The sequence below is a fragment of the Grampus griseus genome (genome assembly GCF_964374135.1).
Source record: "Grampus griseus genome assembly, chromosome: 5".
NCBI lineage: Eukaryota > Metazoa > Chordata > Mammalia > Artiodactyla > Delphinidae > Grampus > Grampus griseus.
Genome location: NC_138998.1, coordinates 32,559,224 through 32,574,864, shown reverse-complemented (window position 1 = coordinate 32,574,864; position 15,641 = coordinate 32,559,224). Strand labels below are relative to the sequence as shown.

The following is a 15,641-nucleotide window of genomic DNA, read 5'->3' as shown; positions in this document are numbered from 1 at the left end:
GGCTGGTTGAGGTCGAATTTCCGGCCAGTCAGCAGCATGAGGGCCTGAAGTCAGACACAACCAATATGAGGAAATGACAGTGACACATTTTGCACTCTCAAGCTTGTAGAGGGAGAGTTCCACCCTTAGGACTGGTAGAACCCAATATAAATGTGGGCTCTTGCATTGTTTTCCATGTCCACTAGCCCCTGACTGGAGCCTTCTCCTCCTCCAGCCACCTTTGAGCTGACCACAGGCCCAGTGTGGGTCCGTGTCTCAGTGGTCTAAGCATAAGTGGACATCCTTGAGGCCCTGACGACCCACCACACAGGGTCTAACAAGCCACATCAGCCTCACACGAGGGGCCAGTTAAAAATGCCACTCCTGGGCCCCCTTCAGCCCCATATAAAGGGCCTCTGGGGCTGGGTGGAGAGGGTCGGGAATCTGCATTTTAACAACACACTCTATGAGAGTCCAACACTCAAGGAAGCTTGTTAAGCTTTGCACCGGAAGTGAAATGAAGGTGACACTATTATAGTCCCAGCTGGCAGGTTTGCTGTGGGCCAGTTGTACTGGCTGTGACCAAGTGATCGGTGATGATTACGATATTAGTTCTCTTTTGTGTCATGGACTTAGCTGTCCATGTCCAACCCCACTTCTGCATATAAACTCAAGGGCAGGGATCAGGGCTCCTGAGAGCCCAGCACTGTGGGGTCTTGACAGTCACCTGCAGAGATTCACTGAAGGGACAAGAGGTACCTGCTGCTGCTCTGTACCAGGATGATGGGTTAAAGTAGCATCACTTCTCATCCCCATGGCCTTGGGCCCCCAAGGGTTGGGGCAGGGGCAGCTCCTCTGGCCAGAAGGTATAGGTTCTGTCTGCTCTCTAGCCAATATACATGACAGTACAAATTCATGACCAAATTATATCAACAGCAGAATTATAATATATTAATAGCAATATCATAATAGAAAAAAAGGCTTGGGAGGGCAACCATCTTCCAGAATCTGAAGGTTGGCATTCATTCTTCATGAGCTCAGCTGAAGATAGTGCCTTCAGAATTTGGTTAAATGGCAGCGAGAAGGACCAGGGTTAGTTGCAGGGAATCATTTTCCAAGCAGGCCATTTAAGGGCCTGAGGTTGCATAGAGCCTCCCTTCCAGAGTGAGATCTGTGGAAATAGAGCTGGTGGCTTTGGAATCAGGCTGTCTGCGACAGTGGCTTTCACAAAGACTTCGGTCCCATGGCAGTGTGGCCGTTGACATTCCACCATATGAGGCCTTTCTGGAGGTGGCTTCTGGACGGGTCTTCCAAGAGCAGTGGCACTCAAGAGATCTGCATGTGGCCACAACCAATGTCCAGCTGCTCCAGAGGGCATGGCGAGTCAGCTCCCTGTTTGGTAAAGGCCAGGAGCGGGCTCAGTCCGATGGGGCGTGGACGGTCAAGGTCTTGTTGACAGTCTCCGGGTTCTTGCTTGTGCAGTCCCAGCCCTGCCCAGTGAGCCCACTCTGGGAGGAGGCCTTAGTGTAGATGGAGGGCGGGGAAGCTCCGGGAGAACCACGCGCCAGCGCCACCTTGCACAAGGTCGGTCTCCAATAAATAAAATACTTGTGGATGAAAGGCCACCCTTGCTGGTTTCTGACTCTGAACCTGCACCCACAGCAGCAGCGCCTCTCAGCCCAAGTCCGGAGAAGGCGCTCACCCCTCTGGAGGCGGTGAGAAGAGGCTGAGAAAATGCTGATGAGTGTGTTCAGGACCAGGAGAGTCAACCTCTCGGGCCTCTACTTTGTGGGCTGCAGATGGCCGAGCAGCCTGGCAGCTTTTGACATTCCCTGGGCTTCATCACCTGTTTTGCGGACATCCCTGATGGCCTCCCTTTACTCCGTGACACACAGGCTAAAGTCCAGATGAGGGAGCCCATGTGAAGCCACCTCATCTGCGCCTGGGGAGGCTTGTGGGGGAGGGGTTCTTCCCACCACTCTGAGATGACGAGTCCTGTCCTCACACCGTGGAGTGGGGCCTGGGCATCACGGCTATCCACAGCCGGCCGCAGGTCTTCACCACAGCGTGGCATTCTTAGTTCGAGATATACCCCCAGAAAGACAGAGATAAACATGCACAGACCCGTGTACGGAAGGGCCTAGAGTTAACGTGAACAGCATTTGGATGGCCCATCCTTGGGTGTCAGTCCCAGCTCTGGCGCCTGAGCGTGGGTAACTGAGAGGGGAACAGCTGGCTGTACTTCCCAACGGGGAAGCTTCCAAAGTGGCCTCTCGGGGCAGGAAGTGAGGATCTGAGGGGAAGGGAGCCAGCCCCTCCTGGGTTCTGTGCTGGTGCCGAACCCAGAGGCAGAGGGGGCTGCAGCCAGCCTCCCCCTCCCCTAGCCTGGTTCTGGCCAGTAAGAGCTCAGCCCTCCCTTCTTCCTCTGGGCAGATACCCAGAGGTCTCTCCGCCTGGGAAACCACCCACTACGGGGCTGGGGGTGCAGAGCTGCCTCAGTGAGCATCCCTACTGCGCAGGATGAGCCTGGGCCTCTGGGGGCCCCTCCCAAGGGGCCAGGGAAGACCCAGCCCACCAGCTCTGTGCCCCCCCTCGCCCAGGTGCACAGCAGCCCCAAGGGACCCTGGGGTGCTCTGGGAGGGGGGGACAGGGAAGGCAAATGTTGGTGGGGTTTTCTCTCTTATTTAAGAAATGAAAAGGAGATGCCGTGTTAACGTTAGTAAATGTGGGCAGGTGCGGGGCAGGGTCCATTCTCGAGAGCAGAGCGGCGGCCGAGGTCACCCGTCAGATGAGGCTGGCGGCCTTCTCCTGCACGTTGTACTCCTTGTTTTTCTTCACCCGCCAGCTGATGTAGAGGAGCAGCAGCGTGCCCAGAGCCTTGTAGCCCACCTGCAGGCCCAGGTACCTGTGGGGCAGGAGACAGGCCCTGTGAGGGGTGTGGAGGCTCTGTGGGCAGCATCACAGTGGCCCGGGCCAGGTGTCCTCACCACTCAGGGCAGGATCCGGGCCCACCCAGGTGGGGCTGCTCTCCTCATTCCTTTTAACCCCAGGACCACAAGCCTCGCAAGGAGTAGGCGGGGAGTAGATGTGGGACTCCCAGTTCACTGCTTCTCGTCCCTGCCCTGGCGACCCCTGGAGGGCCAGAGAAACACCGCAGACCCAGCCGACTGGAGGGTCCTGCTGCCCAGCACAGCCAGGAGGGGCACCTTCCCGTTGCCTCTTGGTCTGCCCCGCTCCAGGCCTTCTATGCCACTCCCACGCCGTTTCCAGATCCCGTCCTGCCCCCTGAAGCCCACTCTCCCTGCTGTTTCTGTCTGTGTGATGAGGCAGCAGGTGAGGTGGCTGGAAGAGGTGCCAAACTCAGTGGTGCTGCAGCTGGGTGCCGCCTGCCCTTGGCCTCTGCCAGGAGCCGTGATGGGCCACCTCTTTCTAAGCAGTGGGAGGCTGGCCTGGCATCATCATCCCACAGCCACGGCCTCTCCCTTTGAAAAACCTTTCTGCTGCTGTTCCCACCCCCCGAGGGCCAGTGGGGACCGCAGAAGGGGGGCCACAACAGAGCAGCCCCTGAGTCTTGGACGGCTCTCTGTGGGCCCTGAAATGCCAGTCACCGGTGGCCCCGCTCCCTGCCCAAGGCAGCTCCCCTCCTGCCCTCTCCCTCGGAGGCCTGAGAGCCTCACAGTTGCCACTGGAGCAGATGACGGCCTCTGCTTGGGCCTGGGGCCTGGCACGTCGTGCGGGCCCTCACCTGTCTCGGAGAGTGTCGTTGTCGTAGTAGATGCAGGCCCCTCGCCTTCCAGAGCACTGCGCGCCCCAGCGGATGCAGGAGTAGTCGATGGTGAGGCCGTAGAGGGCTGGAGACGGCAGCCAGGCTGGCATCAGTGGGAAGAGAGTTCAGAGAGCTCAGGTCACGTGGAGCTGCCAGGAGAGGCACCCGGCAGGGTGGGGAGCGAGCCCCCCAGCACCCCTGCACAGCTCACGGGCATGAGCACGGCTCTGCCCCACCCTGGGAACCACAGTGACTTTGGAAAGCAGAAGAGCTTTCCATGAAGCCTGAATTACTCTTTCACCAGAGGCTTAGAAGAGAAAAGGGGCCTGAGCCATCCTTCCAGGGCAGAGTGAGTCGCAGATGTCACCGTGGGCCTGCTCAGACAGATACCATAGTTCCCACACTTGGGGTTGCTAGGCTCCACTGGGTGGCAGGAGGCTCTCAAGGACACCAACTCCTCGGGTCCTCACAGCAGCCCGGAGGTGGGTGGGTGTCCTCATTTTAACGGGGAGGAAGGTGGGCTTGGCTGGCTCACCTTTGCATAGGCAAGCGGGGTTAGGGCTGGACTTTGCACCGTCGTTTTTGGAGGTTCAGATCCCACATTCTTCCACTAAACGAAGCTGCCCTGCTGGTTTAGACAACACCCCCAGCAGACCCCCAATACCCTGGCTGCTCAGAACCTCCCAGGCCCCCTGAACTTCCCCACAGCTGAGTGGCGAGAACTGGTCCATCGGGGCCATGCCCTACGGCTGCTGAATATTCGGATGAGCCCCACATCCTTAGCTACAGTTCCAGGCAGTCACTGGACTGGGGAAGGGCTCGGCCGGATCCACACCTGGGCCAGGCCACCCCATTCTCAGAACCACTCTGAACAGTCTCTCAGACTCTGTTTTGGGCCCTGTGGGAAGCTGCTTCTGGAGGAAAGAAAAAGGCAATCTTCTGCTTCTGGCTCTGCCCAGAGGTGGGAACCTTCAAGAACCAGCCTCTCTATTCAGACCTGCTGGCTCCCTAATCTCCAGGTGAACAGGGGATGGAAACTGGACACAAGGACTGACCTTCCTGAATGCTGTTCCCTGAACAGAAATAAAGTCCAGAAAAATTTTCAGCCAAGTCCCAGTGGGTAATTTGAAACTTGCCAAGTCCTTTTTTCTACCCAGGGTGGAATTGCCTTCTCAGGTGATGAATGGATCCCTCCAGCCTGGGTTTTCTATCTGTGGTGGCCACACTGAGTTATCTGAGCTCAAATGACAAAACAAAGGCAGCAGGTGCTTTGAGCCTCAGGAGAGGGGCTGTTTTCACCGTGGCTGGAAGAAGCAGGGCAGGGCTCTCCAGAGCCCATCCTGGCTGCTGTTGGGCTGGGCAGAATATAAGGTTTCCTTCCCAGTGGAGGTTTCAGAGCAAGTTATAAATGATAAGTTATAAATGGAAAGGCACTGTGGTGACGACCATACCTCTGCCACCAGGACAGGATAGATCCCAGTGTCCTGTGTCCTTTGTGCTTGTAATATAGGCCAGAGGAGCAGAGTCTGAAGGGGGGCTTCTGGGGCGAGAGGAGCAAGTGGCCAGACACCAAGAAATCCCACTGAAAAAACTGATTCACTCCTCATCACCCCACACCTCCCCCAGATTTGGTCGGAGAGGGCCTCCTGCTCAGCAGGCCCAGGAGAGACATCACCCACACACCCCAGTGTGATCATGGAAGCTGCTACGGGGTGAAGTGCAGATCAGACTCCCAGATAATAATGCACCATGCGCTCTGCAGGGATTTCAGCGTTTAAGGTCAGAAAGTGCACCCTGATCACAGATGAAATCCCTCCACTGCAGTCACCGTATTCCCCGCTGCGGTGCATGCCCCCGGGTCCTCAATAAATCTGTCATTTTATCTGGTCCCTTTACTTAGTGTGAATCCGTCCTGGAATCAGTCCCTTTACTTAGTGTACCTTCACTGCAAGGGTCTCCATATTAGTGCCCTGTGTTTATCTAGTGCTTGGAGGTGTCCAGAAGGGACAGTCCAGCGTGAGCAGTCTGGGAAAGGACCTGCAGGGCAAGCTGGGTGTTCCCTGATGCCTGCAGGCAGCTCGTCCTCCTGTCGCCAGTCCTGATTGCTGTGCACAGTTCCCTTCCTCCTGGGTTCTGGGCTGCTTGAGAGCAGGCAGGGTTGGTCGGCAGAGGGCCCCACTTTGCTAAATAGAGGTAGGAGGAGTGTATTTTGTCAAATGGAAAGGAAGCCAGGGCTGGGCTCCGCTGCCGTTCTGCTTGGGACAGGAGCACGAGGTTTTGTTCCTACAGCGAATTCTTGGAGAGAGATGAAAAAATACCTGCCTTCAATGTTCTATTAGGCATTCTCAGCTGCGTCCACTTTTCCTTTTTCTTACATACTTTCATTTGGTGTTAATGCCATAGATGGAATCTTTCCTAACCTCAAGTGATGGGGAAACCGCCCATATGGGATTTGGCATTTACTGTTGTGTTGACTGTGTACAGCTTCTCTTTACGACAGAGATGAGACGGGGCTTTCCCCGTCCCCACCCTGCACCCCACAGCCCTCTGATTCCCTGTCATCTGGGGCCACGGGGAGGGGGGCATCTCTGACACTTACCCAGCAGACGCATCAGCAAGAACTGTACTCCGATGGCAAATGACTTTTCCTCCTGGTTCACCACGCTGAAAATGCACACAGGAAATCAGCAGTGGGAGGACTCAGGGCTGTGCCTTCCCCCCACCGGGGCAGCCACAGCCTCAGGGCGCGTCGGAACCTGCCCTCACGTGGCCTGGCTGGGTTCCCCGAGCTCCCGTTGATCCTCTCAGTGGTTCTCAAAGCATGATCACTGGACCAGCAGCGTCAGTATCCCCTGGGAACTTATTTGCAAGGCAGATTCTCAGGCCTCGCCTCAGAAGAAGAGTCAGACACTCTGGGGATGGGGCCCAGCGATCTGTGTTGGAAGAAGCCCTCCAAGAGATTCTGTGCACGCTCAGGTTTGAGAACCACTGGTCTCTGTGATTTTCTGGGCTGCCCAGAGCCCCCTTCAAGAAGCAAAGGGCAGAGTGTCTGGGAGCGGAGAGGATACTGAAGGCTGTGTTTATGGCTGCAGGTCTGAACAGCTCCTGTGGTGTTTACAGCAATAGAAGACAGCCCTGATACTAAGGGTAATTAGGGCCCCTGGGCTGTCGGCTCCTGTGTGCAACTAAAAGAATCTTCTACTTTGGGCCGGCTTCGTGGGCATGCGACCTGTGTGGCCTCACAGGGCCCCACCCTCAGAAAGGTCCCGTGTTTGCTTTAGTGCTCTGCTGTGGCTGGCTTGAAATTCTTAATAATTTTCAAACCAGGAGCCTTGCGTTTCCATTTTGCACTGGGTCCTGGAAGTTATGCAGCCAGTCGTGCTCCCACCCTTCTTCTCTAAAGAGGAGAGAAGTGCTTGGCTGAGGAAGGACGTTCAGAGAGAGAGGAGGCAGGCTGTCTGGAGGAGGTACCGCCAGGCCCTGTCATCCCTGCTGGGCGTGGAGCAGAGCGAGGACACGCCCTTCCACGAGGTGGGGGGCCAGGGGCGGGCCAGCCGGGGCACCAGGCTTCCCTGTGCCCTGAGTGCACGCACTCCTGAGCGGGTGTTGGCTGGGGGAAAGCATTCGGGGGCTGAGGGGCCAGCAAGGGAGGGAACTCAGAAGTAATCCCCAGGTCTCTGCACACGTTTTGTTTTACCTCCATAGTTCTGCTAGCAAACTGGAAAGGGACCTTCTTTCAGCTTCTCAGAATACCCACTGGGGTGAAGCAGCGGGGAGGCACCCACTGGGATCCCCCACGTGGGAAGCGCCTCAAATCTCAATCTCATGGACACTCCCTTAACTGCCCACAGATGCCTTCAGTGGTCCGATCCATAGGAGAAGCTTCCGTGTCTTGGTCCTTATCCCTGGGCAGACTCCTCTGGATTCTCAGCCAGATGGGACTTGGGAACCCCAGTTTGGCTTCTGATAGAGATTTTGAGTTCCTTGTACTCTCTGCCCCTTCAGCCCCGAATTAACGCTGGCTCTCTGACCTCTCTTTCCTGATACATTTTCGGCAAACCTTCACTCCCAGCCGGTATTTCCATGCCTGGCTGGAGGCCACGACTGATACAAATAAGGTTTGGGTCACCTACAATGCCATCGTTAAGCCTCACCTTCTCCATACGACACAGCATCCATTCTTTCATCTTTCCCAGTGAGATTTATCTTTAAATCATTTTGGGATACTGGGGCCTCTTCTCCAATTTCACTCCAGCCCTTGACCAGAGATTTTCTAGAAAAGCCCACCCTGTGGTTGAAGTGGTGCTTTGCCTCCACTACTTCCCCATCCCTGGGGCTTGACAGCCCTCTGGGAGGTGATCTAACAGGGATGCCCTTCTCCGCTGCTCAGGGACTTCCTTATCCTATTCCCTCTCCTCGTCATGGCCACCCACACACCTTTCTCAGGATCCCTGGGTCCACCATGGTCCATCTGACTTGGGGTGTAAGAAGGGAAGCCCACTCAGGGGCCTTGGGTGAAAGCACGGGTACTTGGAATGCATGGATGGGGAGCAGTGGAGGAGAGGGTGGTGCTGGGAGGCAAGGTGCTCCCAGCGTCCCTACACAGTCTTGCGGAGTATGCTAAGAATGCAAGGTCCTGACTGTTCGCTTCGTGGGCCATTTCCCAGGGTTGTGGCTGCAACGAGCATCCTTGAGGCATGAGGTAAAATCTTCTAGACCAGCAGCAGGCTTGGTCTATATAAGCAGTGGCTCTCCCAAACTCAGTGTTCCTTAGCTGTGACCTACACCCACTGCAGGCGAAACATACACCTGAGCCCCTCCACGTCACCCAGTAGGACTTGGGGGGCATGGATAAATGATGCAGCATGAGGTTCACACTGCTTGCTGTGCTGTGAGCAGCAAAGTCCTTTGGCTTTGACCCAGGAGTCTCCCAGACTCTGCCAGCATCCTTGTGGAACAGTAACAGAAACAGGAGCTTGGTAGTTTGCAAGCTAACTTGTAAATAAGGTAAAATCCCAGACCCTTCCTCATCTCCTAGTCTTCTGGGGAAACTAGCCACCTAGCTAGCTGATAATAGTAATAGCAATAACAATAATTTGGTTAATAGTGATAATTAACTAATATGCAGAGCACCTTGTATTTACAAAGCAATTTACCATATAACCCTGACACCAATCCTTCGAGGTCAATATCATTAACCCCCTTTCATCCGCGAGGAAACTGAGACTCGGTGAGATGGGCAACACCCAAGGACTTTCAGCCAGTACATGGCAGAAGTGGGCCTTTGACCCTGGCCCTGGGCTTCCAGATCCTGTGTTTTTCCCTCTCTGCTTGCCAGACGGATGAGGATACGAGGGAGGCAGGCAGGGGGTGAATTATGCCCACTTGGTTGAAACCTTATTTTCTCCTTCGCCGAGGGTGAGGTGAAGGGAGGTCATTCCCTGTCCACACCTCAGGGGCACCTCAGTGCTGCTGTAACAGGATATCTCTGTCCTCCCCTCCCACCTGGCCGGCCCCTCCCTTCTGACCTGGCTCCTAGCACACTGCGCTTTTCTCATTTCCATCCTTTCCGTGGCCCTCATTCTGTCTCTGGAACTTTCCTCATTTTCCTTCCCCGATTTTATGTATCCAACTGAATTCTCCTCCACCCTCTCAGTTCTTTTAGGACTTGAAGATAAATGAGTCTACAGATGTGCAATCAGGCAGCCTGGCTTGGTCACGTGGCTCAGCCGTCAGGCTCTGCCCTCCCTGTGCGGGATGGAGGCACAGGGACCCCGTGAGACACGGAGTGAGGCTGCAGTGAGGGACTCCCAACAAGCCCGGCACAGAAGCCCCCGCCACTGGCGCACCAGCATTATCTCCCTGTATCACCCCAAGAACGTCCAAGGACACTGAGGGGCACGAAAGGCAGGAGAGCTGAGAAGGGGGCAGCTGGGCACGAAGTGAGGGAAGCGTGGGGAAGGAGAAGCACACTCACCGCAGCACCATCATGTAGAGAGGGTTGTGGGAGATGCAGGCTATGAGCGCCACAAAGGAGATGAGGAAGATGGCCGGGAGCAGGAAGTGGGCGCAGGGGATGGGGCACGGGCCCGTCTTTGCTGAAGCGGATCCTCCTCTCACGCAGCTGCAGTTCGAGTAGGTCTTGGAAGGAGAGGGAGGGGAACGGGGGAAACCTGCTGTCATTATTTCGACTCCACATACTTTTAAATGCCTGCTCCAGCTCTCGCTCCTCTGCCCTCCCTGGGGAGCTGGTGATGCTGGATGCAGAGGTTGGACGGGAGACCAGGTGGGGGTTTCAGGTGCCCCATGGATACTGCCTCTGACCACTATTTGGGCAACAGAAACCATCTTCACCAAAACCAGTTGTCCAGCGTGGGCTGGGCTCTTCCCGCAGTTACACCCGCATCAGGATATGTAGGATTCCACTGCCAGGCACTGCCCACCCAGTGGGGACCGGGGCCTGGGAGGGCCCTCCTCTGGAGCAGCAGTGGTTTTGTGGGTTGCTGTTTTTGCTGTTTGTGTGTTTACTGCAGGGACATTAAAGGAAGATAAAAATAGGGGGAGATAGCAGTGGGAACCCAGAGGAATCTACTGTACTTTCTGCCTGAGAGAAATTCTTCCTGTCTGCAAAGGTCTCTGTCTCAAGTCTGCGAATCCATACGGCTCAACACTGTTGTATAGCTCTCCTTGGTGGCCACTGCCTGTCAGGTGGCCTTCACCTTTTCTCTCACATTGTCTGATAGACCAGCCTATGGTCCAATTACTGTAAGTGTCAAAGCAGTTATAGGGGCAAGATTAGAACTAATGAACTGGTATGCTTCCTTCTACCAGGCATTGGAACTATGTACTCTTTTTACTTTGGCTGCTAGGAAGCTCATAATTAAGTTATATACAGTGTTGCTGCTACCTCCTTCAGTCTGGATTTTTTTAAACATAGATACTTTTCCTTATAATTTGCTATTTTTTCTTGATATTATGGTAATGGATTTTGGTCTTGATGTGCTTGTGCTGTTACTGGAAACCTGTCAAGATTATTTCTGGAAATAGATGAGTCAGAGGTAAGTAAATGAAGATAAGAAAACCACAGAAGCCACCACAGGCTCCTCCAACTAGAAGGCAACTGAGAGAGTAACTTGTCCAAGTTCTTTGTCCTCCTGCTGCCTGAGAACCACGCTCCTCTGTCCGCAGAGCTGGCTGTGGAAGCAGCCTTGTCCTGTCCTCTCAGGGGAGGATGGTAAATGGGTCTAGCCTTGCCTGTGCCCTCCACACAGGCTTAAAGGAATAAGATGCATCCTCTCCTTAGGGCATCCTCAGGGGAACTGCACAGACTTCCCAGTGCTCTTAGGAAAAAGAACATCCAAATCCTAACCTGACCCCTGCCGGCTCCCTGGCTGAGCTGGGTATGACTCTTCTCCTCACTCCCTGGCAGCCCTGGCCTTCTCTCTTTTCTCCTGTGCCAGCTCATTCATGCCCTGGGGCCTTGCAGCTGCGTTCACTCTGTTCGTTTCACTCCCAGGTCTTCATAGTGTTTTCTTCTTCTGGTGGTTCAGTTCTCATGTCACCTCCTCAGGGAGGCCCCCAGGCATTCTCTGTCCCATTAAGTCTCTTCATGGCATGGGTTACTTTCTAAAACTCCCTTGTGCGTTTATTTGGTAGAATACAAACTCATGAGGGCAGGGACCTGGGCTGATGCGTTCCCCCCTGAATACTTAGCACCCGCGGCTGTGTCTGGTGTTTACTAAGTATTTGCTGAATAACCGCACAAACGACTGGACTTGGTTTGCTGCTGTCTGGTCCTGGGAGGCTGGGAGCCGTAGTGCTCTGAGGGCTGGCCAGGACCTCACCAAGTTAGCCTGGTGAGTGTGGGCTACCTGAGTGGGAGGCTGTGGCCGGGAGATACCTGGCCTTGCACAGACATGCCCCAGGCTGAGGCAGCACCCTGAGTTCTAGTCTCAGATCTGCTCCTAAATAGCTGCAGACTTCAAGCCAGTTGTGTGGCCATAGGTGAGTGTCGAGAGGGATTGAACCAAATGACCTCTATCACCACTTCTGGCTCTAAGCTTCCAGGTCCACATCACAGAGGCCCTCTGCCCTCGATTTATCTGGGCCAGTCCATGTGGCCTTGCAACACTGCCAGGACGCAGACAGGCCCATCAGGATCCTTCAGGGTGAGACTGGCAGTCCTCAGCTGAAGGAATGCTCTGGCTTGTTTCTGCTCTGAGCATTGTTAGGCCTCAGGAATGTGAATTTGTTGGACATCGGCCAATCTTTAATTGACTTTAGGCTGTAGACATCTGGTCATGACCCTAGGGAAGGGGAGGTGGAGAGAGGGTGGGTGTGGCCCAGAGGCCAGGATGCTGGGAATGAGTGGGGTGGAGCCCTGCCCGTCCCGAGTGGAGGAGCAAGCTGCAGGGGCACACACTCGGCAGTGGCCCGGGGCCCCTCCGGCCCTTACCGGTTGCTTGGAGACTATAGAGCTGACGTTGATTTCACTGCAGCCAGCATGGCAAGGGGAGAGGTACTCAACCCCATCGTCTCCACAGACCGGGTGGAAGATGGAATCTGGGCATGAGCAGTCCCTGCGGCAGGCGGGAGGCTGTGGATGTATAGAACTTGATGTGCTGCCAGCAAAACAGGAAATGGGAATCAAACAAAGCAAGACCAAAGGAAAACCTCTCCACTCCAGCCCAGCGTGAGTTCCCCGCCTGGTTAGTGTGCCTGTGCGTCTCTGTTTGTCTTGGGCCAGCGCCACCCAGGGATCTGAATTATGTCTATTGGAGCCAACAGTGAATTTGGCCAGTGCTCGTGGCACCTCTACTTCTTCTGCTAGTAGGGTCCCAAACTACTAGTCGTTGGAACTGCTTGGTTGGCAAATCCCCCACTTTGGAAGGGGTCGAGACAGCCAACCAGTCAGGACTCTGATGAGAGAGGTGGCAGATGCTATGGGAGAGTCACAGGCAATAATTTCCCTTCCCTTCTCTTTCATCTGAGCTCGGGCTGAGGCCCCTTGAGGCAATCCAGGGTCTAGATGGCTCCCGTCTCTGGGTCTATGTAGCCATCACCCAGGTCACTCCATTCCCCTGAGCTTCAACCAAGCGATTTCACTGGCTGATCTCACCAATCTTACCGTATCTGATATTCCTGATCTTCTTAGGGGAGGGTCGGGATTGGGGCTGATAAACCAAGGTTCAGAGCTTTGCTAAAATAATTACACTAATCCTAGTTAATGGGCATCCCTCATGCTCCAGGTACTGTGCCCGAGGGCTTTTCATGCGTGCCAGCCATCGCAGTATTAGTGGTGCTCCTTTTGTGGATGAGGAACCTGAAGATTAGATAAGTTAAGTAACTTTCCCCAACCAGTAAAGAACAGTGCCAGAACTAGGACCTGGTCTGATGACAAAGCCCCGTGCTAAACTCCCAGTGAAAGCCTTCTTGGTCTCTCTCAATCCACAGCCAGAAGACCAGGACAAACCGGTGGGTGGGGGGGGTCCCATCCTGAGTGATACTCCCTTCCCTCATACCCACCAGAGACAGGAGAGTTTCTTTCAAAGAGAAAGAGAAAACACCAAGGCTGAAAAGTATGGCATCTCCAAGTATTGCAACCTCACCGGGCAAAATCTTAAAGAAGAGCTGTTGAAAGGTGGCTCCCAGGAAAAAAGTAACGGCTCCTTGCTCAGCACACTCCCTCATGGGCCTCAAAGCCCTTCCTGAACATGAAGCCAGACTTAGAACTTAAAACCATGTTGCTTTATGCAAACCGACAGGTATGCTTTACCTGCCCTCTTCCTCACCTGCCCTAATTTTTCAAGTCTGCCATCACCTTCCTTGCTCTTTCTCAGACCTTTGCAGGTCTCCGTCTCTCATCTTTCTCTGGCAGCTCAATAAGACTCTGTAATTTTAGCCGGTACAGAGTGGATGCTAAAGGTAGACAGTTCCTGGTTTCTGAGGCTCACAGCACTACAGATGCATCCTGAAACCAAACTAATTAGTTTTTGGTGCTTCTTAAAAAACCGAACCCTAACCTGATTGCTGGTGCCCCACTAGGACCCTCTGATTTCCTCTCATAGTTGAGCACACTACTCAAGATCTGATTTTCTCAGTTGCCACGTAAGAGATTAGATCAACAAGGGAAAAGGAGAGAGGATAGTTGAAGAAGCAGAAAGGAAGACGTGTGGCAGCCACAGACAGGCTCTGGCCCCGGCCTCATTCCCACTACCTGCGGGGGTTGACCTCTGCCACGACTGGTGTGGAGCAGCCCATGAAGAACAGAGGGGCACAGAGGATCATGGAGATGGTGATGATGGTGGCAGCCACGCGGGGAATGGTTTGCAGAGAGAAAACAAAACGCTTCATGAGGATTCCTCCAAACAGCATCCCCAAGGCCGCAGCAGGGAGGTTCACAGCACCTACAGATGGAGAGAAGCTGGTCTGGGTGCACAGGCCTCGCAGTGTGTGTGGGCCGCACACTGAGCTGGACCACAGAGAAGGGGGCATGGCTTCCTGAAGCGACATTCAATATGATTAATTGCAATAGTAATAAACGACATTAATTGAGCATTTACTGCAGAGTTATCTTGACATGGCAGACTGCCCTGCCTGTGCCAAGAATAAAGAAAGAAGTGGGGCCCTTGCAGCCAGAGGGATGTGGGTTGAATGTGCACTTATTAAGCGCCTTTCATTACCTGGCCCGTCCTTGAACTGTGATCACATGGGGTTAGCAAGGCACTGGTGGCGCCCCCTGCCTGATGTGCTAGTCAGAGGCCAAAGGCTAGAGGCGTGAAGTCACAGCCAAGAGCCACACAGGAGGTCAGGGGTCACGCCCTGACCACCTTGCCACTTCCACATGGTCAAGCTCACCTGTGAATTGGGCCCCATAACTCCCTTGGGTACTTGGTGGGACCACATCAGTGCTTCTCACCCTCAGCTGCAAAAAACACCGATGCTGGATGCTGGACATTCTGCTTTCATTGATCGAGGGTGGGGCCTGGGCGTCCGTATGTCTTAAAGCTCTCCATGGGAGCCTAAAGTGCAGTGGGGATGGAGAATCACTGGGCCCCATACTCCTTATCCAGGTGAATGTCTTCAAGTCATTGGAGAAGAAGGAAAAAACCCAGAGGCATCTTGCCCAGCCCCCAGTTCAATCCTCTCTCTTTCCTTTGTCGCCCCTGATGATGTCAGGGCCTTTGGGAGGCAGTCAGGCTTTCAGCCCCTCTGACAGGGTGGAAGTCATCCCCCAGCCTCCGCCCACTCCTGTCTGGAATGATAAGGGCCTAAGAAATCTGCCAGGAACGGTCTAGACTGCCAACCTGGAAGAATGTCCTTAAAATTCTTTCTCTCGGGCAAGAACCCTCTGGCTCCTGCCTGTGTCCGGTCTGGGGGTTCCCGGCCCTGGGTGGGTGGCAGGAGGGCCCAGCTGCGGCGGCATCCGGGGGACTCACCGATGAGGAAGTTGGCATAGGCCGCGGAGGCGCCGTACTGCTTCTCCAGGAACTTGTTGAGGAAGGTGGAGAGGCCGGCAATGACGGAGGAGAAGGTGCACTGGGCCAGGACCACCAGCATGAAGAGCGGGCTCATCAGGAGGCTCAGGAAGATGCGGGGGAACCCTGCCAACAGGCTGCCGTCAGGGCCGGGCCTCCGGGCAGCGGTCACAGGGTCCGCGACACTGGCCACTGCCCTTCCTCCCCCCGGCCCCCCTCCAGGCAGCTCCTCTCTCTTCCTCAGGGCAGAATCCAGGCCCTGAGCTGTTCAGTGGCCTGTTGGGGGCACACAGCCACTCGGACTCCACTCAACATGCTCATGGGCTGAATGAAAGGAGGACAGGCCTGGAAGAAGTCAGGCGGAGGGTGATTGTACATGATGGCTGCATCCATGGGAAGGGAGGGGAGAGGAGAACGTG

The 15,641-nt window shown here is 54.9% G+C and overlaps 1 protein-coding gene across 2 annotated transcripts in view; it reads right to left on the bottom strand.

The window, feature by feature from the left end:
• Positions 1 to 297: 297 nt before the first annotated feature.
• Positions 298 to 15,641, bottom strand: part of SLCO2A1 (solute carrier organic anion transporter family member 2A1) — a 78,427-nt gene continuing 63,083 nt past the window's right edge. The window contains exons 8-14 of one of the 2 annotated variants that reach the window (XM_082655060.1): positions 15,184 to 15,348; positions 13,962 to 14,151; positions 12,201 to 12,366; positions 9,723 to 9,886; positions 6,345 to 6,409; positions 3,725 to 3,848; positions 298 to 2,884 (exon numbers count right to left, since the gene is read on the bottom strand). In XM_082655060.1, the coding sequence (XP_082511186.1) occupies positions 2,764 to 2,884; positions 3,725 to 3,848; positions 6,345 to 6,409; positions 9,723 to 9,886; positions 12,201 to 12,366; positions 13,962 to 14,151; positions 15,184 to 15,348 (995 nt within the window). In that variant the 3' untranslated portion in view covers positions 298 to 2,763. The remainder of the gene's footprint in view (positions 2,885 to 3,724; positions 3,849 to 6,344; positions 6,410 to 9,722; positions 9,887 to 12,200; positions 12,367 to 13,961; positions 14,152 to 15,183; positions 15,349 to 15,641) is intronic. The other variant, XM_082655061.1, reaches the window with a different exon arrangement.